At 49.7% G+C, this 26,808-nt stretch overlaps 1 protein-coding gene across 1 annotated transcript; it reads left to right on the top strand.

Annotated features, from left to right (window-relative positions):
* Positions 1-293: 293 nt before the first annotated feature.
* Positions 294-20,526, top strand: LOC120506073 (hydrocephalus-inducing protein-like). Its single transcript, XM_039717208.1, has 18 exons — positions 294-376; positions 1,230-1,462; positions 2,252-2,352; positions 4,945-5,080; positions 5,525-5,709; positions 6,400-6,496; positions 7,343-7,495; positions 8,817-9,055; positions 9,874-10,117; positions 10,739-10,888; positions 12,668-12,808; positions 13,276-13,592; positions 15,171-15,336; positions 15,825-15,920; positions 16,048-16,146; positions 16,839-17,048; positions 18,368-18,496; positions 20,198-20,526. The coding sequence occupies exons 2-18, from the start codon at positions 1,298-1,300 to the stop codon at positions 20,519-20,521; spliced, it is 2,952 nt and encodes a 983-aa protein (XP_039573142.1). The 5' UTR covers positions 294-376; positions 1,230-1,297; the 3' UTR covers positions 20,522-20,526.
* Positions 20,527-26,808: the final 6,282 nt, after the last annotated feature.

Raw genomic sequence — 26,808 nt, 5'->3', positions numbered from 1 at the left:
ACATTATAGATGGGGAAACGAGGCACAGAGCCACGTCTGGGTGTGTGTTCAGGGTGCTTCATGGGACCACCAGCAACTTGGGGGCTTTTCCTGCCTGCCCTGTGCCCAGAGCCCATCAGTGGCTGCTGGCTGCTGGCCACTTGGCTTTAGCTGCCTCCTGTGCACAGGGGCACTGTGCTGAGCACACGGTGTGTGTTGGTTTGAAACCCATGGTGCCCTGACACCAGGTTTTCTGGCCCGAGCCATGACAACCGGACCTTTGCAATTCCTTTAACCAAGGCATTTCCTGCTCTGTCTCTGCCATCCAGGGGCAGCGTCACTGGACCAACTTTACTCTTCGATGTTGATGAGCTCAACTTTGGTGACATCTCCTTTGGTGAGTGCTCCCTGGGCTGGGACACAGTGTGAGGGATCTGTGTGTTCCAAAATAGAGCACTTGAACATAAATTCATCTGTCACTCGTGGTCTGCCACAGCAGCTTCTTCAGGGTGTGAACTCCAGGGCTGCTGGTGCCTCAGGTAGTATTTTGCCATTGTGAGATCAAATAGAACCAAGGATTGCTGGCAGCAATCACAGTGAGCAGCAAGGGTGTGATGTCCCCGTTTGTTGGGTGAGGTGGAACATGGTTCCTAATTGCTAATCTCAAAGCAAGGCTCAGTTTGCCCCAAGTTGAGTGGGCTCTGAGCTGTCTCGTGCTCAGTCTGTTTGGGCCAAACCAAGAGATGCCTTAAGGATCCTGCAGAGAGAAGCTGCATTAGGGTGCTTTGCATCACGTTCTGGTTCCTGATTCCATCCTCACTTTCTTTTGCTGTAACTTCTTCTCCATGACAGCTCACTGTTTATATATCTTGAAAGTGGTGGGAGTGTTGGCAGGCTTAACAGGCAATTTTACAGCTTGAATTTTCAGAGTAAATGCTCGGTCTGGGTGCACACTCATCACTGAGAGATAACTGGTGCTGGTTTGTGGCAGCTGAGGGAGCTCTTCCCCATCACAAAGAGAGAAGCTTGCAGTGTTCAGCAGGGCTAAGAGTGGGCATTTTTAAGGCTGCAGTCTGGAATCAGTATCAAAGGGAATTAAGTGATGATTAATTCCTCATGCAGCTTCTCGGTGAGCTGTAGTTCAGATAACAAAGAGCTAAACTCCAATCCCACTTTCATCCTGCCAGGATATTCACACCAGGAGTCATGCCATAATTGGTGCCTAAATGCTATTTGTGTCCTCTTCCTAGGCTTTCCCTACACCCAGTGCTGTCGGCTCACTAACACCTCTGTGGTGCCCGTGACGTTCAAGCTCCGCATGTCAGACGATGGCACGCAGCCGGCTGTTGACAGCATTGATCAAATACGCAGTGACAGTGACCCATCCTGGAGGAAGGGAATTCATTTTTATGTGGAGCCAAGGGAGTTTAGAATGAATCCCAGCCAAGGGACCATCCTCCCCCAGGAACACCAGGATATCGAGGTACAGGAAGAGTCCAGCCAGAGACGCTTCAGCACCAAGGCTGAAGTTTCACTGGAGTGTGGGAGGGTTTTAGCTCTGGGGCCAGCTTTGAGCATTGTGTGGGTGAGAGATCTGCACTGCTGTGAGGCCTCTGATAGCTGGGTTACTTGGGATGTTCCTCAAGGAGGACTGTTTTGTTTCCAAAATCATACACTGAGATCAATGTATGTCAAGTACTGAAGCCATTCTTGCGATTTGAGAGTGATTTCTTTGGTTGCAAGTGGGCAGAGCAAGGATGAGGACAGAAGATGGCTGTTAGAGAGATGTCATTGTATAAAACAGTTTGCTTTTCTTCTTGGTCTCATTTCTCCTCTCCTGGGGAGCAGGGATCTCCAGTGGAGACAAAATTCTGCAGCCATGAACTGCCCAGCACCTGCTGGGCCACACTTTGCCCTCAGCTTCCTGCTGTAAAGCTGAACTCATTCTGTTCAAGTCAGCAGATTTCCTCTGCATTTATGTCATTGTAGTCAGATGAAAAATTGGCCCCTTAATTTGAATACAGTGGTGCATAGAGCTTTAGACTAATGTTTTAATGTAGCTGACCTATGTCCTGATAGCAAGGTGTGTTTAACAAATCTGGTATTGCCAGAAGGCTTTTGCTACTCTCAGAGACTGTGCTCTACACATGGACCAGCAGAAGAATTAAGACAAAATCTGCACTTTCCTTACCATGAAACAAGAACTGGAGGATATCACACGTGGGTCATGAGCTTTTGTATGGAAGAATTTACTGCTCTTCTCTTCCACCAGGTGACCCTGTGTTCCAACTCAGTGATGGAGTTCTACAGGCCAATGCTGGTGGATCTGGAGGGTGTTGGCAAGGGAGTGGCATCACTGGTCATCTCAGCCAGGTACCAGCCCTTCCCTGGCCTCCCCCAGCACACTGCCTTGCACAGGGTTTGCTGGCTGCAGCTGCCAAGGTGAAGAGCTGTTTAATGACCTCATGTTGTGCCCAGTTGGACATGAGAACAGCAGAGCTTGGACAGCAGCCTGTGGTGAAAAGCAGCCCTGCTCACAGCCCAGCATGGTCCTGGGCCCTTTTCTAAAGGGACCAGGAATGATAAAATTTATTGGCCTGGGTTTTGGTGCTTGAGATGGAACAAATTTCCAGAGGGCCTCCTCTCCCTCTTCCTGCAAGGGTAGAGTTGTGCTGGGTTGTGACCACCTTGCATTGGTTTGGGACACACCAGGCAGCCTGCTGAGAGCCAGGGTCTGGTTTGGTTAATGAGGGCATGTGGCAGGGGGGAAGTGGCTCACAGCAAGAGTGGTGAGGGCAAGGTCTTACGAGGGGAAAGCAGCCCTTGATGTGGCAGGTCAGCTCTAGTTTTTCTCCTTCCCTCTGCTTCCCATTTTGAGCTTTAATGTTCTCAGACTTAAACCAAAAGTCATTCTTGCTGCAGCAGAATTCCATCCTGCTGTGCTGCTGTGGGTGTCAGTTTGATGCCAAGAGGGATGCAGTTCCCTGGGGCTGTTCCCTCTCCCAGGCAGAGCCATCCAGGCAGTGCCTGGGCTGCCATTTTGGCAAGCAAGTGGAACTGGGGACAGTCAGTGCCTGGAGCTGTGGAGGGAAGGACTGAGGGAGCTGTAGGACCTGGGAGGAGCTGATCAGCTACTCTGGAGGGCAGCTGGTGTCTCGTGCCCTCCAAGGCTGGGGCAAGCAGCTGAGTTCCCAGGCAGGGCAACAGCACCAGGGAGAGAAGGGGGTAATTTTTATGGGGACACTAGAGTTGTGTGTTCCTTGAGCCTTAGTGAGCACTGATCCTTGTTGGGAAGATTCCCCCAGAGCTTTTGCTGCAGCAGAATTCCATCCTGCTGTGCTGCTGTGGGTGTCAGTTTGATGCCAAGAGGGATGCAGTTCCCTGGGGCTGTTCCCTCTCCCAGGCAGAGCCATCCAGGCAGTGCCTGGGCTGCCATTTTGGCAAGCAAGTGGAACTGGGGACAGTCAGTGCCTGGAGCTGTGGAGGGAAGGACTGAGGGAGCTGTAGGACCTGGGAGGAGCTGATCAGTTACTCTGGAGGGCAGCTGGTGTCTCGTGCCCTCCAAGGCTGGGGCAAGCAGCTGAGTTCCCAGGCAGGGCAACAGCACCAGGGAGAGAAGGGGGTAATTTTTATGGGGACACTAGAGTTGTGTGTTCCTTGAGCCTTAGTGAGCACTGATCCTTGTTGGGAAGATTCCCCCAGAGCTTGTGGATCACTGGGGCTGTTACAGGAGTCCTTGCAAGCCTTCTTGGGTAAAGGAGGGGCTGAGGCAGCTGTGGGACACAGTGCTCTGCCTGGGGCACTTGACAGCCTCTGGGTGCTGCCTCTCAGGGTTTGCCCCTCCTTGACAAGACATGTTTGAGGCGGAAAACTTTGAAGGCAATTTATCACTGTAGGGCTGTTAAATGTCCATTTGATAATGACAAATGTGTTATGCTCCATTTCGCAATCTTTGGGAGTGAATGTTCTCCATTCTCTCAGTATCTCTGATTCCCTTGGGGTCATCTCTTTGCCCAGATGTCTCGTTCCTAAGCTGCATGTGAACCCTGAAATCCTGTTCTACGATGAGTGCCGCCTGAAGGTGCCATACGAGAGGAAGTTCCTTGTTACAAATAGCACCGATCTTCCTGGCTGCTATGGGCTTATTCCTCAGGTTTGGCATCACATCCACTTCCTCCTCTCAAATATTATTGAGGAGATTATTAGGGGGAAACAAGGGTTTGGATAAGGCCTTGTTGGTTTCTATTCAGTCTTAAAGACCTGTTGAGAACAGGATCCTGAATGTAAACTTTAGGATGCAGTTCAACCTCCTGAAGAAACAGTTTTATGTTCTAGTCTTCAGGCTGTTTTCTCATGGGAGATCTTAGAGGGTTGTGAAAAGCTGCTGCATCCACAGACACCAATGCCTGTGCTGGCAGCCTCCTTGCAGGATCCCCTGGGAATGCTAAGCCTACAATTCTTGCATCTTGTTTGTGCCTTTTACCTTTGTCCTGAGCATTTTTAAACACGTGTGTGAGTTGCTGTTGCAGTGGATGTTAGGGAGTGTAAAGTTTCTTCAGAGGTGCCTCTGAAGTTGCATTTCATTGTGTCTCTTGCAGAAACGCAAGGAGGACTCTGCTGTACTGATCCTTGTTGGGAAGATTCCCCCAGAGCTTGTGGATCACTGGGGCTGTTACAGGAGTCCTTGCAAGCCTTCTTGGGTAAAGGAGGGGCTGAGGCAGCTGTGGGACACAGTGCTCTGCCTGGGGCACTTGACAGCCTCTGGGTGCTGCCTCTCAGGGTTTGCCCCTCCTTGACAAGACATGTTTGAGGCGGAAAACTTTGAAGGCAATTTATCACTGTAGGGCTGTTAAATGTCCATTTGATAATGACAAATGTGTTATGCTCCATTTCGCAATCTTTGGGAGTGAATGTTCTCCATTCTCTCAGTATCTCTGATTCCCTTGGGGTCATCTCTTTGCCCAGATGTCTCGTTCCTAAGCTGCATGTGAACCCTGGAATCCTGGTCTACGATGAGTGCCGCCTGAAGGTGCCATACGAGAGGAAGTTCCTTGTTACAAATAGCACCGATCTTCCTGGCTGCTATGGGCTTATTCCTCAGGTTTGGCATCACATCCACTTCCTCCTCTCAAATATTATTGAGGAGATTATTAGGGGGAAACAAGGGTTTGGATAAGGCCTTGTTGGTTTCTATTCAGTCTTAAAGACCTGTTGAGAACAGGATCCTGAATGTAAACTTTAGGATGCAGTTCAACCTCCTGAAGAAACAGTTTTATGTTCTAGTCTTCAGGCTGTTTTCTCGTGGGAGATCTTAGAGGGTTGTGAAAAGCTGCTGCATCCACAGACACCAACGCCTGTGCTGGCAGCCTCCTTGCAGGATCCCTGAGAATGCTAAGCCTACAATTCTTGCATCTTGTTTGTGCCTTTTACCTTTGTCCTGGGGATTTTTAAACATGTGTGTAAGTTGTTGTTGTGGTGGATGTTAAGGAGTTTAAGGTTTCTTCAGAGGTCCCTCTGAAGTTGCATTTGATTCTATCCCTTCCAGAAACGCAAGGAAAACTCTCCTGTGTTCTACTCCAGCCCCAAACCCTGTGGGATTGTCCAGCCTCACAGCTTTGCAGAAATCCCAGTTTTAATCGAAGTCCAAACACTGGGCAAGCATCGCACCAGTGTTCTTATCGGCGTGTTTGGGGATGAGAGAAACCCACTGGTGAGTGCAAGGGGAGATGTGTGCAGCTGCTCCTGGCAGGGTGCAAGGGGCACAGGGATTCTTTCAGGGAAAACAGGCACAGGCTGCTGTGGAGAAGGCCAGGAGGGATGGGTGGCACAAACAGCTCGTGCCTCATAGGTGGTAATCTCAGTGTCTGACACAGAATGTAGTTTGTCTAAGCTGGAATCAAGGATTATTTTAGTTAATTAATCTTTAATGCTATTAACTTTGGAAACATCTGTTTTAAAATGTCTTGTCATCTCTCTGAGCACAAAAGAAGATGTCAGAAGACTTCTGGGAACTTCTGTAAAAGAAAGGAAAGCTGGCATTTGAAGAGTAGTTGGAGAAGGATTTAAACTTATATTAAAACATACGGAAATGATTATGCCAAATTCCCTGGACAGCACCAAACATCTGCACCTGGGCCATTCTGGCATTGTATCAGTCAACAGGAAGGACAGGCAGTGCAAGCTGTGCCAGGGAGCCTGAAGTCTGACAAAACAGTTGCTTTCAACTATCAGGCTGCTTACCTTCAAGAGGAGGGTTTCTCCCCCCTCCCCTAATAACCAATTGTTTAACTCTCAGCCTGGTCTTAACTAGAAATTCCTTGCAAAGCTTCTACCTGTGGGCCAATAATTTGTGGTTTGAAAGTCTCTTGTATCTTAATCCTTTTAAATTTGGAGGTGAATATGTAATTTTTTTTTTCACAGCACTGTAGAAATCCCAGTTTTAATCGAAGTCCAAACACTGGGCAAGCATCGCACCAGTGTTCTTATCGGCGTGTTTGGGGATGAGAGAAACCCACTGGTGAGTGCAAGGGGAGATGTGTGCAGCTGCTCCTGGCAGGGTGCAAGGGGCACAGGGATTCTTTCAGGGAAAACAGGCACAGGCTGCTGTGGAGAAGGCCAGGAGGGATGGGTGGCACAAACAGCTCGTGCCTCATAGGTGGTAATCTCAGTGTCTGACACAGAATGTAGTTTGTCTAAGCTGGAATCAAGGATTATTTTAGTTAATTAATCTTTAATGCTATTAACTTTGGAAACATCTGTTTTAAAATGTCTTGTCATCTCTCTGAGCACAAAAGAAGATGTCAGAAGACTTCTGGGAACTTCTGTAAAAGAAAGGAAAGCTGGCATTTGAAGAGTAGTTGGAGAAGGATTTAAACTTATATTAAAACATACGGAAATGATTATGCCAAATTCCCTGGACAGCACCAAACATCTGCACCTGGGCCATTCTGGCATTGTATCAGTCGACAGGAAGGACAGGCAGTGCAAGCTGTGCCAGGGAGCCTGAAGTCTGACAAAACAGTTGCTTTCAACTATCAGGCTGCTTACCTTCAAGAGGAGGGTTTCTCCCCCCTCCCCTAATAACCAATTGTTTAACTCTCAGCCTGGTCTTAACTAGAAATTCCTTACCTGTGGACCAATAATTTGTGGTTTGAAAGTCTCTTGTACCTTAATCCTTTTAAATTTGGAGGTGAATATGTAATTTTTTTTTTTTCCCAAAAGCCCAGCGTTTCAGCTGGAGAGTGGCAGCAGCCCCTAAAGAAATAACTTGAGTGGTGTTGAGCTGTTTAAGCTTTTCTAGCTTTCCCTGTTGTGGTTTGTTTTGGGTTTTTTTGAAATCTTTCTTGCCTGCTTCCTGGAACAGAGAGCAGAATTACGTAGCTCTGGAGAGCTGGCAGAAATCTACCCAAGTCCAAGGCTGATAGAGTTTGGCACGATCCCAGTACTGCAGCCTACTTCACGAAGCTTTAGCCTCCTCAACGAGAGTCTCGTCCCTACAGACTTCAGGATAGAGATGGTGAGTATCTGTGGGGCTGTTTTCCAGGGAAAGGGACTGGTCAGTAGCAGCCATGACTTGGTTTTTATATGCATGGTTTCCATATTGCCCTGTGTGAAAGGAGGCAAGATACTCCAATATTCCATCTGAGACGGACAAGAGGAACCGGCTCTGGAGTGGTTTTAGCTGGGGCACCCCTCAGTGAAATCAGGTGCAGAGATGTTGGAGCAGAAATTAGTCTGGACTATGTCTCCCTTAATTTTACAGAAGGTCTTTAGCTGTGCCTGTCACACTTTTGGAGCTCCGAGATCAAGAGAAACCTGCGGTCCTTTGCTCCCCAGAGCATGGATTTCATTGTGGTTTCCCTGTTCCATCTATCTGCTTTGTGCCAAACTGCTGTTAACAGTAGAGAGCAGGGTGTGAGGTCTGTCCTGAGACTGCTCGTGGGGAGGCAATTTTCACACCTCCTGTGGGTCAAGCCAGCTGGGCTGTCCACACAAAGGACGTGTGGGGGTTGTGCAGCCCCACAGCCTGTGATCTCTGTGCCCTTGAGGAGCATCTTGGGGGACCAGCTGCAGAGAAACGCTGCCTAATACGTGGAGGCTGCATAGGGCAGAAGGAGCTGGGGCTGTTACCCTGGCATCCACTTCTCTTGCCCAGTCTGTGAAGTCCATGAGAAACCAGATGATGAGAGCTTTTGGGAAGAGTAGGCCATGCCCACAGAGCACGTGCATCCAGTTTTCTTTCTGCTTCCTGCTTTCCTGCTCTGCTACAACCATTTAGAGGTGACTTTCCAAAGCAGAGGGCATTGGGGCACCTCTCTACAGCTGATGATCAGTGGGAAGTGAGGGCTTCAGTCCTTTAGGGGATGCTGAGAAGCACTGATGGCCCCTTGGGAGAGAAGAGTTTGGTGTTGGGGTTTTGCACAACTGGTTTTGCAGAGATACTCTTCAGGCTCTCAGCAGTATCCTCCAGCTGTGTGGTTTCTGCAGTGGCATTTGAGAAGTCCTGGCTTCCTCTGGCCTTGAGCCTTTGTGAGAAGCCAGGAAAGAGAAAGCAGCTTTCCTTGGCACACATTCCAGAGAAAGACTGGGGAAGGAACACTCTCCTGAGGATAAGCATCCCTTGGGTTGGGCAAAACTGGGTGGGTTAATTAGGTGAGTCTGTTAAAGGAGGGGAGAATACAGGTTGTATGAGCTCTGCTGTTGCCCAATACTGTATTTTAGGGATTTTAAGCCTGTATGGTTTTTATCATCCTCTCTATAGTCTTTCTTTTCTTGTATCCCACAAGAGACCAGGGTGTATGGTTTCCATCCTAATGCACATTATGCTTGTCTTACAGGCCTCGAGACCCCAGTGCTTTGTCATTGAACCCAGAGAAGGAGTGATCCCTGCTAGGGGTGAGGTGCCTGTGACTATCACAGCAATGCTGGATGACACTGGGCATTTTGCTAACAGTGTCCGGCTGTTGATTGGGAACAGCCTTTGGACCGCCTGCGGGCTGGTGGCTTTGGGCACTGGCACCACAATTGTCATAGACAAGCCATTCGCCCCGGAGCTCAATTTGGGATACCAGTTCAGGTAGGAGATCTCTCCACTCCCACCTCTCCTACTGTCTCAACAAGGAGCAGTTTTACTGTAGTCCTTCAGGCAAGGTCTTCTTCAGTGTCCAAAGCCCTGACTCCTTCTCTGAAGGCAGAGATTCCCTTAGAAACGTGTGATGGGCAGTTGAGAGTTGTTAGACACCCTCAAAAGCCACTGACAGGGAAACCAGTTGCTAAATTGCCACTGAATTGTCTTTAGTTCTAATACATTGATGTCCTCACTTGACCAAGTGGCTGCCCCAGAACAAAAGGTTCCCGAAATGGCACCCGGATGAGGCGGTCCCTCCGTGTGGCTGAGGGACCAAGGGAAGATGGCATCACATCCTTCCCTTCCAAAATGGCAAGCAGGGGCCTGGGAACAAAGAGACAGGAGGGTGACAACCCCCACCGGCAAGGCAGGAGCCCACAGAGCAGTGCCAGAGGCAGACGGAAACTCTCTGGTTTGTGCGGGGTCCCCAAGTGCAGGATCTCAAAGATTCAGTAACAGTTTCAGGCACAGATAATACAAAATACAGCAACAGTATGAAATCACCCCAGAACAAACATTTTGGAGGAAAACACCATGTCCTGTTAGCCTCACCTAGAAAATGCTACATTACCATTATAAACATATTTCCCTTTGCAATAACAACATCAAAATGGCACCTTATCAGACACTATTTCTGGTCTACATTAAAAGCTGGAAATGTAGACAGTCTCCAAGCAATTAACACCTCGGGTTGCTCACTGAGAGCAATCTGATGACCAGGGAAATAGCTGCTCTCCTATTATTTTCCATCCTCCCTTCTATTCTAGCCTCCTTCCCTGTATTCGTCAGTTCAAAGTAACAAACCAGGGCCGCCGTTACCATCGGCTCTTCTGGAGCATCAGCTCACCTGAGAAGGAGGGCCAGAGTGTCTCAGCCCTCAGTTGCCCCAAGGATGATTCCCAGAGCCCCAAAAGTGCCAGCCCTGTGTTTGAGCTGGAGCCATGGTTAATGGAGCTGCAGCCAGGCCAGTCTGCGGACATGGTGGTGCAAGGCTTCTCCCCCATCCCGCAGGTGAGGTCCCCACCACGGGCTGAGCCTGGGGAACCATCAGATCCCCTCCCCTGCGCATGGTCCACAGTCCCTTGACATTTGCCTGGGGAAATGAGCAAAGGCCTTCAGGAAAGTGGTTTAAGACTTCAGGTTTCTGTGGCAGCACCAGTTGCTTTCCTTGCTGGCCACCATCAGACCAGCTAAGGCTTTATTGTGATTCCACAGCTACCAAAATCCAGTGCTGATCCCAAAGTAAGGGTGGAAGGAAATATTGCTCTTTTGGGGCAAACAGTGTTGCATGCTTAGTCAGCAAAGAAGGGCAGAGAAATAAGTTACACTTAGACTACGAGCTCAAAAAGAAAGTGAGTTAAGCAAGTGCCAAGTGATTTATCTGGGGTAAGCAGAGAGTAAAACAAAAGCCATGTGAAGGGAGGGAGTTTCTCACAAGGGCCTTTTGGGTGCAGTGTTACAGACAATTGAGCACAGAATAAATAAGCTGCATCACAGGAAGAAAAGGGGGCAATGACTGTAACTCTGTGGCAGGAATGGGGCCCGTGCTGGGTGTTGGGTGCTGAGCCAATGCAGGGCATTTGCTGGATGCCCTGCCACCACCCACTGGTGACAAGGGACTCTTGCATGCAGGAGGTGCAGGCTCATGTGATGTGTGAAGCTGACAGTGGGCCAGCCATCAAGACAGAGAAGACAAAGATAATAGAAACAGTCATTACCTGCAAATATATTGAACCCTCTATAGAAGTGTCAGCCAGACATTTCTCTTTCCGTGTGGAGAAGGTAAGTCTCTGCATTGCATCCTGGCATTTAACTGCTTGGCTGAGTGGGCTGTGTGCTTGTGTTAAAGCTCCTCTTTACCCTTTCTGAGGCACTTTGTAAAGTGAGTGAAGATGCTTTTAGAGATGAGACTGGGTATTTAACTTCCCCAAAGTAAAATTGCAGTTACAGCTGCACCACCAAGGAGGACCATGGCCACTTGTAGCATCCCCTGAACTCTCCTCCCTTGGTCGAACCCCAAGCCCTCAGCCCTGGAAACACTAACTACTTACTGTAGAGTCATCCCTCCCAAAGGGAAAAACAGTCTTCCCCATGGACTTGGTGTCACAACTTCCTCTGGTTTCTCCTTCCCCAGTCACTGGCTTGGCACCCCTGGTGGCCACCCCCCTTCCCCTGGAGGCCAGTCCCCTCTGCCCAGCCCTGAGCTCTGCCCCCCACCCCTTCCCCTTCTTAAGCTGCCTGCTGCACGTGGTTCATCCTCTTTCCCGTGGGTTTCCCTTCAGCTACTGTGTTATTCTGCTGGAATAAAACCTTGCAAAAGAGCCTTTCTTGCCTCTGTCGCTGAGCCAGTTGCGGTGAGTGTTGAGTGGAGGTTTGACGGCGTTGCCTGAATGTTCACTCAGCTTGTCTTTCCACAGGAAAGGCTTGCTGGGGACAAGAGATAGGCAGCAGCACCTACCACTTTAACACCCACTTTTTTAGCCACTTCCAGACAAATGCCAGTTTCTCTGCTCACTGTAAAGGGAGGGTTTGGAGGATGCTCCAAGGCACGGTGATATGTCTGTACACTGATTCTGTAGGGAAGCTGGGGAAAATGGAGATTCCTGTGAATTCCTCAGGCTGACCTGAGGAAAAACCCATCATCTCCTGTGCCTCTTTCCCTTCTCTGCTCTTGGCATGGATGCTTTATACTATAGCTATATGGTACAGCTCTGTGCATTTCCCTAAGTCTCACCTGCTTCAAAGGACCCCCAGACAGCCTGCAGCTGCAGTGATGATAACACTGAGGCAGAGCAGGTGCCCTTTAGTCTCTGGATCCCAACTCCAGCGTCATCTTTCCCTCTCCTGCAAGTTGTCTGAAAAATACAAGATGTTTCATCCTTTGGTTTCTGTAGTTTCAGGCCTCTCCTCTGGTTCCCAGGCTTCCACTGAAGTGCAGAATCCCTGGAACAGGCAGTTCAGATGTAATTTAGAAGCTTTTCAGCTCTCTCTGATTCTGCCTGGGTTCTGCTCGATGCCACACATACAAACTGATTTATGGCATACTGTGGCACAGCACCTGTTTGATATCAGTACATTCAGAACTAGTTTCCCAAACTCTCTGGTTTCTCTAAACCATGCAGGAAGCCCAGCACAATGCATAGACAGGAATGAAGAGCCTAGGCTTTTATGAGGCTGCTAGAGCCAATAAGGTTGTGAGGAATGACTGTATGTGAGTAAAGACCATCTAGTGCTGTTCTGCCCAATATGAAGACAAAACTGGAGCCAAATGGTCTGGATTCACTTTCTGCTTTAGATCTTTCTTCAAGCAGCCACCTCCTCTCAGGAACCTATTCCCTCATCTGTACATGGGAGTGTTTCCCTATCCCCCAGAGGACGCTGTGATTTCTAAAGATGAAAAGCATCTGCTATAAAGAAAAATCTCCTGGAAGGGTAGAAACAAATAGAAAGGGTAAATAGAGATGTATGCACTTCTGGGGCTGAAGAATGTGAGATGCAGCAGAAGTAGAAGGTGGTCTATGGCTAGTTGAGGCTGTTTTTCCTTGTCTCCGGTTTCCATAGAAATCCAGTGATATCCTGACTCGGCAGTACAAGCCTTTGTCTTTAAAAAACACCTGCCTGCTGCCACTGGACCTTATGCTGGACTTGGAGCAGCCGTTCCTGGTCTGTGATGAGGACCAGCAGCCCCTCCCAGATGGCCAGGTGAGCAGCCCTGGACTCCTCCGGTGGAGTCTGAAGAGGTGGGATGTGGTGGTGCCTTTCTGTTGGGAGCTCCTTGAGTCAAGAAGTTTATTCTGTAGTATCAGCAGTGGGCTGGCCTGGGCTGCATCAGCAGAGCTGCTGAAGGAATCAAAATCTCGCCTGAACTGAGAAAATCCATCCCGGCTTTCAGGCACAAAGAGAAGGGAGCAGGCAACTGGGTCTGGGCAAGCCATGCAATAAAGGTGTCTTCTGGAAAGCATGCCAGCTCTCCAGCAGCCACCCGCTTGTATTGCTGCTGAGCACAGGAACGGGAGCCTGAGGGAATCTTGGACTGGACTGTGGTGCCTGCAGTAAAGAAATGAACCATGAACAGATGCTGGGGGTGACTTTGAACATTTACTGTTTTGTGCTATCAGACCTTGAGACATCCTCCCACAGGTGATTAATCACTGCTCATCTCTTTGCAGCCTGTGAGAGTGGATGTAGGGGAGACCTGTCATCTCTACATTGCATTTGACCCAGCTTATGAACTGAATTTTAAGAGCTGGAAAAAAGAGAAGATGCTAAAGATAAATTTGGTCAGGGACCATCCTTTTGTGGAGCGTATTGTCCTTTGGGGAGAAGTCCGCTTCCCACATCTCCACATCCAGCCCAGCACCCTAGAGTTTGGCTGCATCGTGGCTGGCACTGAAGAAGTGCGCTCTCTGAAGATGACCAACTGCAGCTCTCTTCCCGCCCAGTACCACTGGTCATTCCATTCCAGCAGCCAGGTTTACAGGTTGAGGTATGTGCACCTTTGCCCTCTCCTTGAAGCTCTTCTTGCTGGTGTCGTTTGCACTAGGCAAAGAACAAAGCTGTTTGCCTAGGATCTGACAGACTGCTTCTGACTTTTTCTTGTGCAAATAACACTGACCATCCATGCTGAAGCTGGATGCTCAGGGAATAGGTTTTTCACCAATTTGGTGCTGTGTAGCCCCCATAGTGGTTTCCCCTGGGAAGGAAAGCTGGGGTGAAAGCTGCTTTCTCAGACCTCTGTGGCCTGAGGTAATGTCCACCTTGATGAAGGGCTCCTAGTCCCAGTCCCACAGTGCTGCTGGAGGCCCTTCTGGCCCCTCTGCTTTGGGATGGGTCCTCTCAGAGGAGCAGAGCTGCTCTCTGCTCCTTGCCTTCTTCCCTGGCATTGTGCTGGAGGATGCCCAGAAAGTCCCAACACCAGAGAAAGAGCTACCTAGTGCCTGGGCTGATGCTGAACAGCCAGCTGAACAGCCTTCCCTTTCCTTCTTTTCTGAGACAACTCCTTTACTGCCAGGCCAATTTCTTTCCCAGGGGTCAGCATTCAGTGGACACCTTGGATTCTTCACTCCCTTTTTTGGTGACACTTGTTACTCATTTTGACTTCTTCCCCACTGCAACATATCCCTTATGGGTTCTGTACTGCTTGACAGCGGAACTCATTCATCACATCATCTCCTATCCCTGCCTCCCAGAGAGTTTCTACTTTAGAACGAAAAATGCCATTGTCTGGGCACCATGGTCCTGAGAAGTTGCCTCAAACCATTCATTAAAACTAAAGACAGCAGAATAGATGATTAGGGGATCTCTTGGGGGTTATGATCACACTGCCCCTCATCCAGAAATGAAACCCAGCCTTAGGTAACAAGCAACAAAGCTGAAGACAGTGATTCTTTGGGAAGCAGGTCATTACAGGCCCTGAAGCCTGTCTGGGCACGGAGCATCCATGTTGTGTTTGACTGTGTGGGGAGCACTTGCAGCTCAGCAGGGTGACAGGCAGGCAGTGCTCAACTGTGTCCCTCACGTGGCATTAGAAACACAAGCAGAGTTACCCTGAGCACCTGCTTCAATTTAAAATGGAATGTGACCTAAGTCACCTGGGAGTGTTGGAAAATGTCAATCAAGCCCCCCAGCAGTGTCAGGGAAACATTCCTGATAAATACCTGGTGGAGCTGCAGAGTTTCTGGTGTTGGGCACCCTGGGGGCTGTGCTGGCTCATCACTGGCTGGGTCTGCCCCTCTGTGCCTCAAATCTCCCCTTTTTGCTTGCCTTCTGTCTTTTCCTCTCCCACTGTGCTTTTTGCATCCCCACAAGGTGTTCATCCCTGTCCTCTGTAGTTCCTCAATGCAAGCAGTTGCAGCTGCTGCAGCACCTCAGTGTCATCCCTGGGCTGCCTTTAGAACAGACCTGCTCCAGCCTAGATTGGGAAGGGCTGGATCAAACCATTTCTCAGTTCAATGCACCAGCACCCACACAGGGGCTGCATCATGACCAGGAGCTGCTGGTGCAGGTCTCCCTCCCTCCCTCCCTCCCTCTGCAGGTCCCTGTTCATAGTTATCTTATTTTCCAGATATGAGCTTCGCTCACCTAAATTCAAACCCCACCCACCAAAGGAGAAGAGAACCTGTTTGGATTCCTCGGCATCTCAAAGGAGACGTTTCAAGATTAGAACCGTGGAGGAGCCAGTCACAGCCCTGGAAGAATTGTGGGATATTGCCCAATCTTTAGGAGCACAGGTAGATTTTCTTGTACACCTAGCGCTTGTGCTGCCTCCCCAGCCTGCCACCAGCTTGTGCTGCTGACCTCTCTTTTTGTTGCCCTGTTGTCCTGTACCCTGAGAGTTGGCTGGGCAGCGGGGCCAGTGGCTGGAGATGGGGTGAGTGGGAGGGAGAAATAGGAGAGTTTTCCTTGGAGAAGGCCACTCAGATCCTTCAGGCCTGTGTTGAGTGTGGGATTTTTTTGCCTTGTTTTCTTCACAATGTAAGATGAGGCTTTTATCTGCAGCATGATGGTAAGACCTCCAGTTTCCTTCCCAAAGCAAGCTCTGATGAATCCTGATCTCCATGTACCCTCTTCCCAACCCAGACAGACTACCCGTTTCCAGGTCTCTGCTTTCACCCGAGAGCTGGTATTGCAGAGGTGGCCCTGAAGCTGTCTTATAAACTCATGACTTTGCAAAGTGGCTGTCTCTTCCTCCTAGCATAGAAAATGGCTTGTTTTTCAGGTGCCACCAGAAGCTCATGAAGAGTATTACATCCCACAAGGGTTGGAAGGATTCGGGTGTTCTCCGAGTGTACCGCACACTTCTCTCAAAGCGGAGGTTCCAGGTCTCTGCTTTCACCCGAGAGCTGGTATTGCAGAGGTGGCCCTGAAGCTGTCTTATAAACTCATGACTTTGCAAAGTGGCTGTCTCTTCCTCCTAGCATAGAAAATGGCTTGTTTTTCAGGTGCCACCAGAAGCTCGTAGAGGGTATTACATCCCACTAGGGTTGGCAGGATTCAGGTGTTCTGTGGATGTACCGCACACTCCTCTCAAAGCAGAGAAGGTAAGAGGGAATGTGTTTCACTTGCCCACTGTCAGTGTGGCAAGCAGGGCTGTAGCTCCCAGTCCCACTGGTGGCCCTCAGCATTGGCCACACAGGGGCCTCACGTCCCTCTAGGCCCAACACAAAGTGCTGCTCAAACAGCTGGTTGTTGGAGAGGCCGTGCAGGACACATTGTAGGGCTGCCCAAGGATGCTGTGCAGCACCTATGGAGGGCATTGCTCCCCCTGGACCTCACCTCATAGGAAATTTTTGCAGGAGCTTTTGCTGAGGCACCTTGAGAAAGCAGCATATATATCAGAGAGAGAGGGGAAAAGCCTCAGGAGTCAGATGAACTGGGCTGGAGTCCTTCCCTGAGCTCCAAGAGCTCTCACTCTGTCTCTCCTCCTTTTCTAAAAGCAGTAAGAAATGCTTTTTAAAGGCAAGTTGTGCCTTTAGAGAATTTCTACTGCCAGGAGACATCCCAGTTCACTTTCATGTAATGCACTAATTAATGCATTGACCCGTGAGTATGGGAGAAGATTTTCCCCATGGTCCCTGCACTGGTCAGTGGCATGGATACAGGGTGAGATCAGGGTGATTCTGGCTGTGTTTGGGGAATAGGCCCCTCCAGGTACAGCTGCACTTTGCTCCAAGATGCTCTTCTGCATCCATTTCCATGTTCCACACCTTAATCTCTCCTGTCCTCCATCCAGGCTTTCAGTATCCTGCCGCTGTCAGGTGTGCTGCAGCCAGGAGAGAGCCAGGAGGTCTCCTTCACCTTCTCTGGCCCCTTCTACACCATCGCCCATGTCAAAGCGCTGTGCCACGTGGAGGGAGGCCCCACCTACGAGGTGGTGCTGACCGGGCAGGCCTCACACATGAGCTACTCCCTGAGCCTCCGGGAGATCAAATGTGGCTTTCAGGTACCACACGTGTTCCCTGGCGATGCAGCCCACTGGAGCCCAGGCTAGCTCTTGAAACTCTGGTGCTTCGCCAGAAGTGGAGAACTGCCTTGGTGTGGGCATTTACCAGAGGCAGAAGCTTTAGAGCAACTTGCTCTACAGTGCCAGACAGAAGCCACAACAGGGACCAGGCAAAGGAGAAAGGAGGAGGCTCTCTGTCTTGAGGCTCCACACAGAGGGTTTTATTACAAGCACAAGCAGCAAGCCAAAGAGCCCTGGAACACCTGGTGCACGGGTTTTTATGCTGTTACAACTCAGGGGGCGGTTACAAGGAGTTGTCCAGTGGGGAGTCTTCATGGGAGGGGTAAAGGGAACACATCATTTGTTTGGGACTGGACAAGGGGGAGGAAAGGGAAAGTCACATGGGCCAATGAGACATGAAGTTTAGGGGAATTCCAGAGGGGTGTTGCAGTCAGGGATTGGCCCAGGGTAAGAGTGGCAGAGAAGGTTTGGGAGTAAGGGGCTGGATTACATTGACAGGCAGGGAAAGAGCTGGAACAACAGGTGTGGAATGGCGCCTCCCCCTTTGTTGGCTCTGGGGCTTGGAAGTGCAACCTTTGAGGGACACATCTGGCATCCAAGCTGGCTTAAAATGGCCATCTCCAACCCTCTCCAAAATGCTGGGAATGCCTCTTTTTCAGGGTACCTAAGACTGCTTCCTGAGGAAGGCAGGGTCCCAGTGGGGATGCTCTGAGGGGCATGTCCCTGAGACATCCCTCTGCTGATCCACGTCTAAAGCCTGACCTCCAAAGAGATGCTCTTGTCTAAAGCTCTTGCTTAATCCACACAACAATCAAGGGAAGAGTCACTATATTTGGAGAGACTGTCCCAGAATAATCGCCACTTCACTCTTTTTCAGTTGAAAGCCCACAGATATTTCCAGCTACTGGCCCTGTCTGTGTTACCCTGTGTGACTCCCTTGTTGCATCTGTGTTGCTTGCCAATACTTGCAGCAGGTGCCTTTTCTTCTGGAATGCCTCAGTGCTGTCTCTGTTTTTCCTGGCTGTTGGTGACCCCTCAGAGTGCAGGGGGCCTGTGTCCCCTGGTTCATTTATTACTGGCCCTCACATGGTTGTTTTCACCCCTCTGTGTGCTGCAAAAGCTCCCTGGTGCTGTGCAGCTGCCCTGTGCCTGGGTGTTCCCCAGGTTCCCAAGGGCCCCTATCTCCTCCTTGGTCCCTGCTCCCAGGATGTGTCTGCTTTCAATCCCAGAAGAGAGGAAGGAGATTCCCAGCAGCAGGCCTGGGTGTGTAACTTCCCTCTCCTGTGTCTTCTCTCCAGATGTTTAATGAAATTCATCACAGCAATGTCACCCTGGAGAACAGTGGCAAGATTGAATTCAGCTGGGTGCTAAACCCTAGCCCTGCAGACCAGCATCGGCCTGGTGTGTTTTTGGTCAACCCCACCACTGTAAGTAGCACAAGTGATTGACCCCAGCCCTGTGCCAGGTGGCCCAGGAGAGTTTTAAAGGGGGAAAAAAAGCCGGGGGGGAGGGGAAAGGGGGAAAAAAGTCAGAGGGAAAAACCCCAAACCCAGCCATGAGAGAGACAGAGCTGTAAGCCTTTTCTGCTGGGGGCAGAGAAGGTCAAACAAGTGCTCTCCTGATAGACTCCCCCACGGTTTTGGCTGGTGGGTGGCTCTGCTGTCACAGGGCAGACACGGCGGGAGGCACAAGTGTGTTGGTCGCTGTCTGTCCCACTGTAAGGGGAGTAGAGGAGAATTCTTTTTGATAGATTTCTCAGATGAAAATAAGGCACAAACGCAGCGTTATATCTGAAAACTGTTTATTGATAAAGAAAGGGTATGGTCCCGACCAGAAGGGGATAGAAAAAAGAGCAGAGAGAGAAAATGAGAAACAGAGAGAGTAACCCGGGACAGGGACAGAGCGTTAGCGCTGGAGCCCTGGGGCGCTGTGTCGGGTCCTGCTCGGCAGATGGAGCAGCTGTGCTGCCAACCGCACCGAGCGTGTGTGCCCGCCGCGGCGGGCCGGGCTCGATCCGCCGGCAGCAGGGCCGGGCTCGATCCGCCGGCAGCAGGGCCGGGCTCGATCCGCCGGCAGCAGGGCCGGGCTCGATCCGCCGGCAGCAGGGCCGGGCTCGATCCGCCGGCAGCAGGGCCGGGCTCGATCCGCCGGCAGCAGGGCCGGGCTCGATCCTGGGATGTCTTTGAGCCGAAGCAGCACTCCTGCCTGTGTTCCTCCTTGCAGTGGGAACAGGAAGCGATTGGTTTCCCCATTTCTTCATGCCTCTCTCCTACAAGGGCTGAGAGGAGCTGGTGGCCCTGCTCAGTGTGGGGACTTCCCTTCCACAGCAGCAGCAGAAGAGCCTTTTCGTGTTGAGGTGGGCTCTTGCTGGCTGAGGGCAAACCCCATCAGCAGCAGAGCTGGTGCTCACTTCGGGCTGTGCTGGGGCTGCAGCCTTATGAGCCCTGGGGAAGACACACGCCACCCTGGGGTCAGAGGCTCGACCTTTTAGGCACAAGGAAGGTAGAAGGTATGAAAAACGAAGGCCACTCCTCAGTTAAAATTTAAATAAAATTTAATAGGAGACAACAGGGGACAAAGTCAACAAAGCAGAAGTAACAGCGCTGGGTGCTTGGCTTGGGTGCTTAGCCAGAGGCACACACCAGTCAACACAGCAACACCCCTTATATACCCTGGGTATTGCATCAGCCTAATCCATATCTACAAATGCTTATGCATATTGAAATATTTTTACATAGTTCCTCCTCTGTCCCACCTTTTTGGAACATGTGCAGTTGTCCTAGTCCTGGTCATTTGTTACTTTTTGACACATTCAACAGGTTTCCATTCCTTCATTGGTTAAATGTTAATAATACAACAACTCTTCAACATTGGTATCACAACACGACATTCACATTAAAAGAACTCTAAACTTTAGCAAAACTTCTTTTACAAAAGTCAACATTATAAAACACATAGTATTTACTGTAACAGTTGTGAAAGCCAACACTGTAACATGTTTATCATTAAGGTGATGTGGTCTGATGGTTTCTTCTAGATGAGAACCTCTCTCCTCAGCCTGTGTGTCCCCTGAGCCATCCCCATCAAACACTCTGATGCATTCCCTCCCTCTTCTCCCGTCCCTGCAGGGCTCCATTCCACCTGGCGAGAAGCAAGTGCTGGAATTCTCTTACATGCCAGGATTACCAGGAGCCTTCAGCAGGACTTACCAGCTTACAGTGGGTGACCTGGACCCGGAAAATATCTGCCTGAAAGGAGAAGCGTTCTGTCCCATGATCAGTGTGAACCTGCCCTGGAACATCAAAGGTGGGCACTGCCTGTCTGCCCCCAGGAAGGGCCCCTTTGGTTTTGTTCCCTACCATATGCCCATAGGGCAGCTCATGCCCACCTTCACCAAGGCTGGAGGGTTGCAGGACTCCCAGACCAAGTCAAGCCCTCTTCGTGAGTCTTGAGCAGAGGATCCCATGTGGGCTTTGCAGTCACTCCGGGGACTCCGACGGCTGAGATCTCAGGTTGTGCAGGCACTGGAGTGTTTCTGAGGCTGTTACCCAGGCTGTGTGATCACATATCCCTTACACAGGCCTGCTGCTCCCTGCCTCCTCCAGCTTCGTTGCTGTGCAGCGGCTTTGTGGGGCAGTGAGTGGGACAGGGAACAGCGGGGCTGGATGAGCAGGGAGAAAAATTAGCAGCATCCCACCACTGTCCAAGCTTCTCAGTCCTGCGTGGGATGTCTTTGAGCCGAAGCAGCACTCCTGCCTTTGTGCCCTGCCTTGGGCACAAGGAAGGTAGAAGGTGACACAGTGCTGGTCTCAACCCTGCTAGCTCCACAGAACCAGGCCAAGGAGTGTGCTGAATGTGAAAAACAGGGCCAGGAGACCAGCCCGTTTAAAGAGGCCTTTATTAAGAACAGTTGTTGGGTGGGGAACCCGAGGGGTCGCGCACACCGCCACTGCTCCCACAGGACGACGCTGAGGAGGAGGAGTGCAGCTTTGTCTCTCGGCAGAGCTGGGGCTTCCGTCCTCACAAGAGTCCTCAGGCGGGCAATGTTGGCCCATAGTCTAGGGGTGTCATCCAGACTGAGTACTCCTCAAGCCATGGTGACAGGACAGAATCCGGCTCTGTAAATGGTGGGTGATTCCCAGTGGCGCAGCCAGTTTAAAACCATTGTTTATGTGCTGGTTTGTTGTTTTTGAGAGAGTCCACACCATACCAACAGCTCCTCATTAAATTCGGTCAGGGTGCAAGTCCCTCTGGGAGCAGAAGTGGTTCCCAACAGAAAGGGATACAAACACAGGGTAAGACAGTAACACTTAACAATGGCAAACAAAGGCAAACCTCAGAACTCCAACATTCTACATTCAACAACAGACTAACACTTCCAATTAAGATCCTATTAACTTCATCAACATTAACTAGCAATTGCCACTCTGAAAAAGAGCTCAGTGTTTCATTTCTCACACTGAATCCCAGTGTTCCATTTCTCACACTGAATCCTAAAAGTTTAATATCCAGGGTTCAGTTTAGCTGGGAGAGAAGCCTTTACAGCGCTGGTGTGTAATCCAGCACAGGGGGAGGATGCAAGAATGAGGGAGAAACATCCTGTATGAGTTCTACACAGCCTTATTCTCTATTTCTGGCTGTGCAGGAATTTATATATGGGGTAGGTTCAATGGGAAGTACAAACCTTCGACCACTTGGGGCAGAACTGGGGAGGAATCCAAGATGGGGTTGCCAACCTTCTAACCAATATGGAGAACCAGCGGGAACCAACAAGCCAATGGGGCTTTGAAGGATATAAAGATGACAGGGTAGTCTCTGGAAAAGGGGATAGGTATGAGGCGTGATTGACAGCTGTGGGGAGGAGGAACATCAAGCATTCTGGGCAAAGAGGCTGGTTCAGGATAAGATGAACAGTGAAGGTGGGAGGACACAAGGATAAACCAACTGTATAGGGGGGAAACAGAACAAACCATTTGGAATAATAATATATAATAAAACACACTGTAACAAGAAGGTGTGAGAAACCAGGAATAAATCAGGTGTTCTCAAGAAGACTCAGAACCCGAAAACTGAGACCTTGACATCTCAGACGCTGCTGACTCAGACCCCAAAAACTCAGACTCCAAAGAGTCCAATTCTGAAGACTCGGAACCCGAAGCCCCCTGTGCCTGACTCTGGCATTGCAGTAAGAACAGCTGCAGCCCTGTTTGGCAGATGCCACCCTCTCCATGTCACCTGAGCTCCTTGCAGCCCATAGTAGCTCCCCAGTGCCCTGATAGCACCTGGGACCTCCCTGCCCACTTAGAACCATGTGTCACCTCAGCATTGCTCCTAGGGCTGCCACACTGGTCATGGTCTCTTCTGGGGCTGCACCAGCTTCCTGGCTACCCCAGGGAGAGATCCTGAAGGCCGTGCTCCAGGGATGGAGTTGATGGCACTTTGAAGGAGATGCAGGTCATTGCTGGGGAGTTTGTTGGTCCCAAGCCAAGCCCTGCCAGATTTACAGACCTGAACAGCAAACAGCAGCTGCCTGATTGTGCCCTGGGGCTGTGCTGGTAGTACTCATCTCCAAGAGGCACCAACTTGGTCCCAGTTCCCTTTCAAGACAGTTTTTGTCCAAGCTGCCTTGGTACTGGCTGGGGGCAGGCAAGAGCTGGAGCTCTGGAAGGTTCCTGGCTTGTCTGTCTGCCTGGCCAGAGCAGCTTTGCTAACAGTGTCTGGGCAGGCAAAGATGCTGGAGTTACTTCCCTGGTGGAGATGAGGTGCTGGCTAAGAGAGCAGGAGGTGTCACAGACACTGAGCAGCCAGACAGGAGGACCCCACATGCCCTCTCAACAAGAGCAGGGGGGATCCTTTCTCAGGTGTAATGCTTGGGAAAGACCTTTGCTAACCGGCCACTGTCTTCCCTTTCCTCAGTGGGAGACTTGCATGCAGAGGAAGAAGAGGAGAAGCTGATAAAAGATCATGTTCTGGAGCTGGAGACAGCTGGTCACCTCCCATGCCCTGGAGGACAGGGTCTTTAATCAGGACTGTTACAAATGGATAATGCAATAGTTGCCTCCCACAGCTAAGCAATTAATATTATGTGTTGTAGTGTGTTTCATATGCTTCTATAATGTTGTAAATTGGTTTGTTCCATGTACCCCCTTATCTGTAATGGTTCTGCCCTGGGCTTTTACTGTAACTTTGAGGCTGAGCAAAATAACTATTGTTTCTTTTTCATGAAGAGCAATGCAGGAGAGGTGACAAAATGTGCCTGAGGAATAAGATGGTTACAAGATCCTATCTGTGAGGAAAGCAACAGGAATCAAGGTAGGATGTTCCCCAGGGGCCAATCAGTGCAGCTCTGCAGAGCCAGTTCAGGAAGCCTGATGATCTGGCCCTGCTTACTGAAATATCTTCTCAAAACAATGATCCTTATTTCCCATTTTTCATGAGAGAGACATCTACCAGCATGCTCCCAATAACCCCCACGAATAACCAAGCAACAATCTCCAAGAAATACCCTTTATATAGATTGTAATATGGTGATGCCAACAGACCTGCTCTAACTAAACACTCCAATAAGGGAGGCATTGCCAGAAAAGTCAACTTTTGCATGCTTCCCGTGCAAGCCAGCTCCCTAAATGCTGGGCCTTAGGTGAAATATTCCCTGAACAAGCTATTCCCAGTTATCCACTGCAAGGTTTCTGAAGGGGAAATGGCCTGCTGGGCCATGGGGAGGGTTTGTGCCATGGTCACATTGTACTTCCCTATGTTGCAGCATCATGAAAGGAACCAGAACCTACCAGAGCCAGGATCTGCAAATGTCACTGAGCAGCTGCTCTCTTTGCTCTTCCCTGAAGCACCTGGCAATACCCCTGCGATGTTGTCTGGGTGTAACCATGCAGACAGAATATAACAGCTGCTAATACCCTCATTCTGTTTCCTTTGATCTTCTCACAAAGTACAGCTTGTTCAAAACAACTGGAGGAAGCAGAAGCCATCAGTTCTCTTGGAATTAATTTTTGGGAAAATCAATACATTGGCTTTGGAGGTTGCTTGTGGAAATAAACCCAGCTTTGCTTTAAAATTTGATACACCTCAAGAATTGTTTTGAAAGTTGATTCATTTCTAATTAAAGTGAAATCTGAAGCCATGTGAGGGTTTTGATAAGTTCAGCTTTTGTTGCAAAGAGCAGTTCTACCCAAGTTCTTTTCTCTTAGGAGCTGGCTGCTATTGTACCATTTTACATTGTAGTTTCTGAATTCACCCCACACACTCTCATTGACTTCAGTGGGAATTTTCCAAGAACAAGGAATTAAATAGTCTTCAAAATAAGTTCCCCCATGAATTCAGAATATTAGATATCTGCTCAAGTTATGTTACATGCTGTCAATTTTTCACCTGTTAAAATTCTTGGAGCAGATGCAATGAAACTTCTCCAGGCTTGATAAGAAAAGTTGCAGATACTTTCAATTCTCTGCAGAAGTCTGGGAGTTTGGGAAAGCTGCTCTGAGGTTCTCTTTCAGAAAGGAATTTTCTGTGCGAAGCCCCATATTTCACTGCTGTCAATTATGCATGACTTTGGTATTCTGCATTTAAATAAAGAGAAATAACACATTTTGGTGATAAATTATGGGTAAATAATAAAGGCCAGAGAAAACAACAACAATGAAAGAAAGAAGACCCACAATAATTTACTATGTTTGGTTTTATGTATTTGTGGTGAAAGAGAAAATATAAGGAATATATAGGAAATTGAGGATGGGATTGGCATTAGTTGTCCCAAATTGCAGGAATACATCTGATAATAACCACATTCCTTCATATGGATGCAAACTTTAGGCTACTTTTAGTCTGTCTTGGCTTTTCTAGGTGTATTCATCCGTCACTGCAAGTGAAATCGTAAAGCCAGCAGGGAGACATCATAACAGACTTCACATGTGCCTCGTGGAACTTTTTCTTTCATTTTTCTAACTTGCAGCTAAACTGATTGATTGGAAATGATTGCCATTTGCCTTCATCCTGCCTGTAAAGGCTGCTTCCAAGTATTTCCTTTTCCAGGTTTTTTAATCCTATGATTTTTTTGAAAAGGCACCTTCTCTCTAATCAAGTCCTTTTGACAAGCTATGAATGATTTTGATATTAATTCACAGTTTTTATAAGCCTGTTCCAAAGGTAAAGCACAGGCCACGTTGAACATGTAACTTCTGGGCTGGGTTTTCTTTATGACTCTTGCCCTTTCTGCTCCTGTGGCTGCCTGAGCACTTGGGTCTACAGTGTGTTTGAGGAAGCTTCTGAGAGTCTAGATCAAGGCTGGTTTGCCTGGACCTGCTCCATTAGCTGATGCTTTGCTTTTCTGCCATCTTCACCCATTCCTCCTCCTCTGAGGACAATAGTTCCCTATCTGCCTGCCCTGTCCACAGGTTTTCCCTCCAGCTCTACGCTATGGGGGCCACGCTTGGTTTGGCTGTGGGTGCTCTCAGCACTGTATCAGTGTCTCAGAGCATGAGGAGACCTCACACTATTGGTTTCTGTTCCCAGAACAATCAGCACAAATACATGACACCAGCCTTACGTCAGAAGTGGCAGGTGCTGGAGGATGAACCCTGTCCCTTTGAAGTGAAGCCCTCCAAAGGAACCCTGCCTGCAGGAAGTTGGCAGAATCTGCAAATCCAATTTACACCCAAGGAGGAGGTGAGATTGGCAGGTGTCAGCCCAGGAGGCCTGTCAGGGCTATCTGGAAATGAGGGCCTGGTGCAGAGAGTGTGGTGGGAGCTCTGCCTTCACAGGGAGCTTTCTGCAAGCCCCGTACTCGGCGTGGCTCAGTTCACCCCACAGAGCACTCCCATGAGATGTGCTTTGAAAAGCCCACAGGGAGCTTGCACAGAGAGCGTCAGGGCTCTGAGGCTGCCTCTCAGCACATGTGGGGGATGTGCCCAATTCCCCTCAGCCTCCCCCCTGCCTGGCTGTGTCTGCAGCTGTGACACTCGGTGCAGAGCAGCTGCCCACTCGCAGAGGATAATCCTGGAATGGCTCATCCTGCTGCAGCACTGACAGACCACACAGCCACCACACAGCTTCCTGGGCACGGCAGGACAGTCACCTGTACGGTGTGCTGGCAGCAGTCCCTGGGGCTCTGGCCTGCCTGCACATTCCCATGCAGCTGGGGATTCACCTTAAAGGACAGAGCATTCCCAAAAGTAGTTTGTCTGTGGCCGCTGGGTCTCGGAAACTGACAGTGTGTGCCAGCATGGACACAAGTGCTTCTGTGCCCGCACACAGTCCCAGGGATCTTTTCATTGCTCAGGAAATGTAACCATCCTGTGTCTGGCTTGGACCAGAGCCAAACACGTGGCAGAGAAGATGACCCTTATTTCTGGCCAGCGAGAGCTCCTTTGCCTCTCTCCTGGAGCTGGTGTTTGCCTGATGCAGCAGTGCCAGGACTGTGTCTGGACACTGTAACCCCAAGGGCCCTTCCCATCAGCACTGCACTCCTGCATGACTAGGTGAAAATGCCTGACAGTCCATTGTACATCCATCTGATACCAAATACCCAGTTACAGTGCACACCAGGATTCATCCCAGTTACTCAGACCCAGACTACTACAGCCGCTGTAGTCCCTAGCATAAGTAAATATCTGGTTTCCCTTCACCTTGGAGGGACTGATAACACCCTGACCTTGGGGCAAGCATTGTTGTATTGGGGGTCCTGTCACCTGGGACTTCATGGATGAGTTTTCTGCACTTTCCTCTT

This window comes from Passer montanus, unplaced genomic scaffold, assembly GCF_014805655.1.
Source record: "Passer montanus isolate IOZ18808 unplaced genomic scaffold, ASM1480565v1 scaffold371, whole genome shotgun sequence".
In the NCBI taxonomy this organism is placed as follows: Eukaryota; Metazoa; Chordata; class Aves; order Passeriformes; family Passeridae; genus Passer; species Passer montanus.
Note: the sequence above shows the minus strand (reverse complement) of the source record. Positions and strands in the feature narration are given on the sequence as shown.

Bases quoted from the DNA above. Each gene is read 5' to 3' on its own strand.
- LOC120506073 (XM_039717208.1), top strand. From the start codon at position 1,298: ATGTCAGACGATGGCACGCAGCCGGCTGTTGACAGCATTGATCAAATA. The intron at 9,056-9,873 runs GTAGGAGATCTC...CTTCTATTCTAG, and splicing joins AATTTGGGATACCAGTTCAG to CCTCCTTCCCTGTATTCGTC. The intron at 12,809-13,275 runs GTGAGCAGCCCT...ATCTCTTTGCAG, and splicing joins AGCCCCTCCCAGATGGCCAG to CCTGTGAGAGTGGATGTAGG.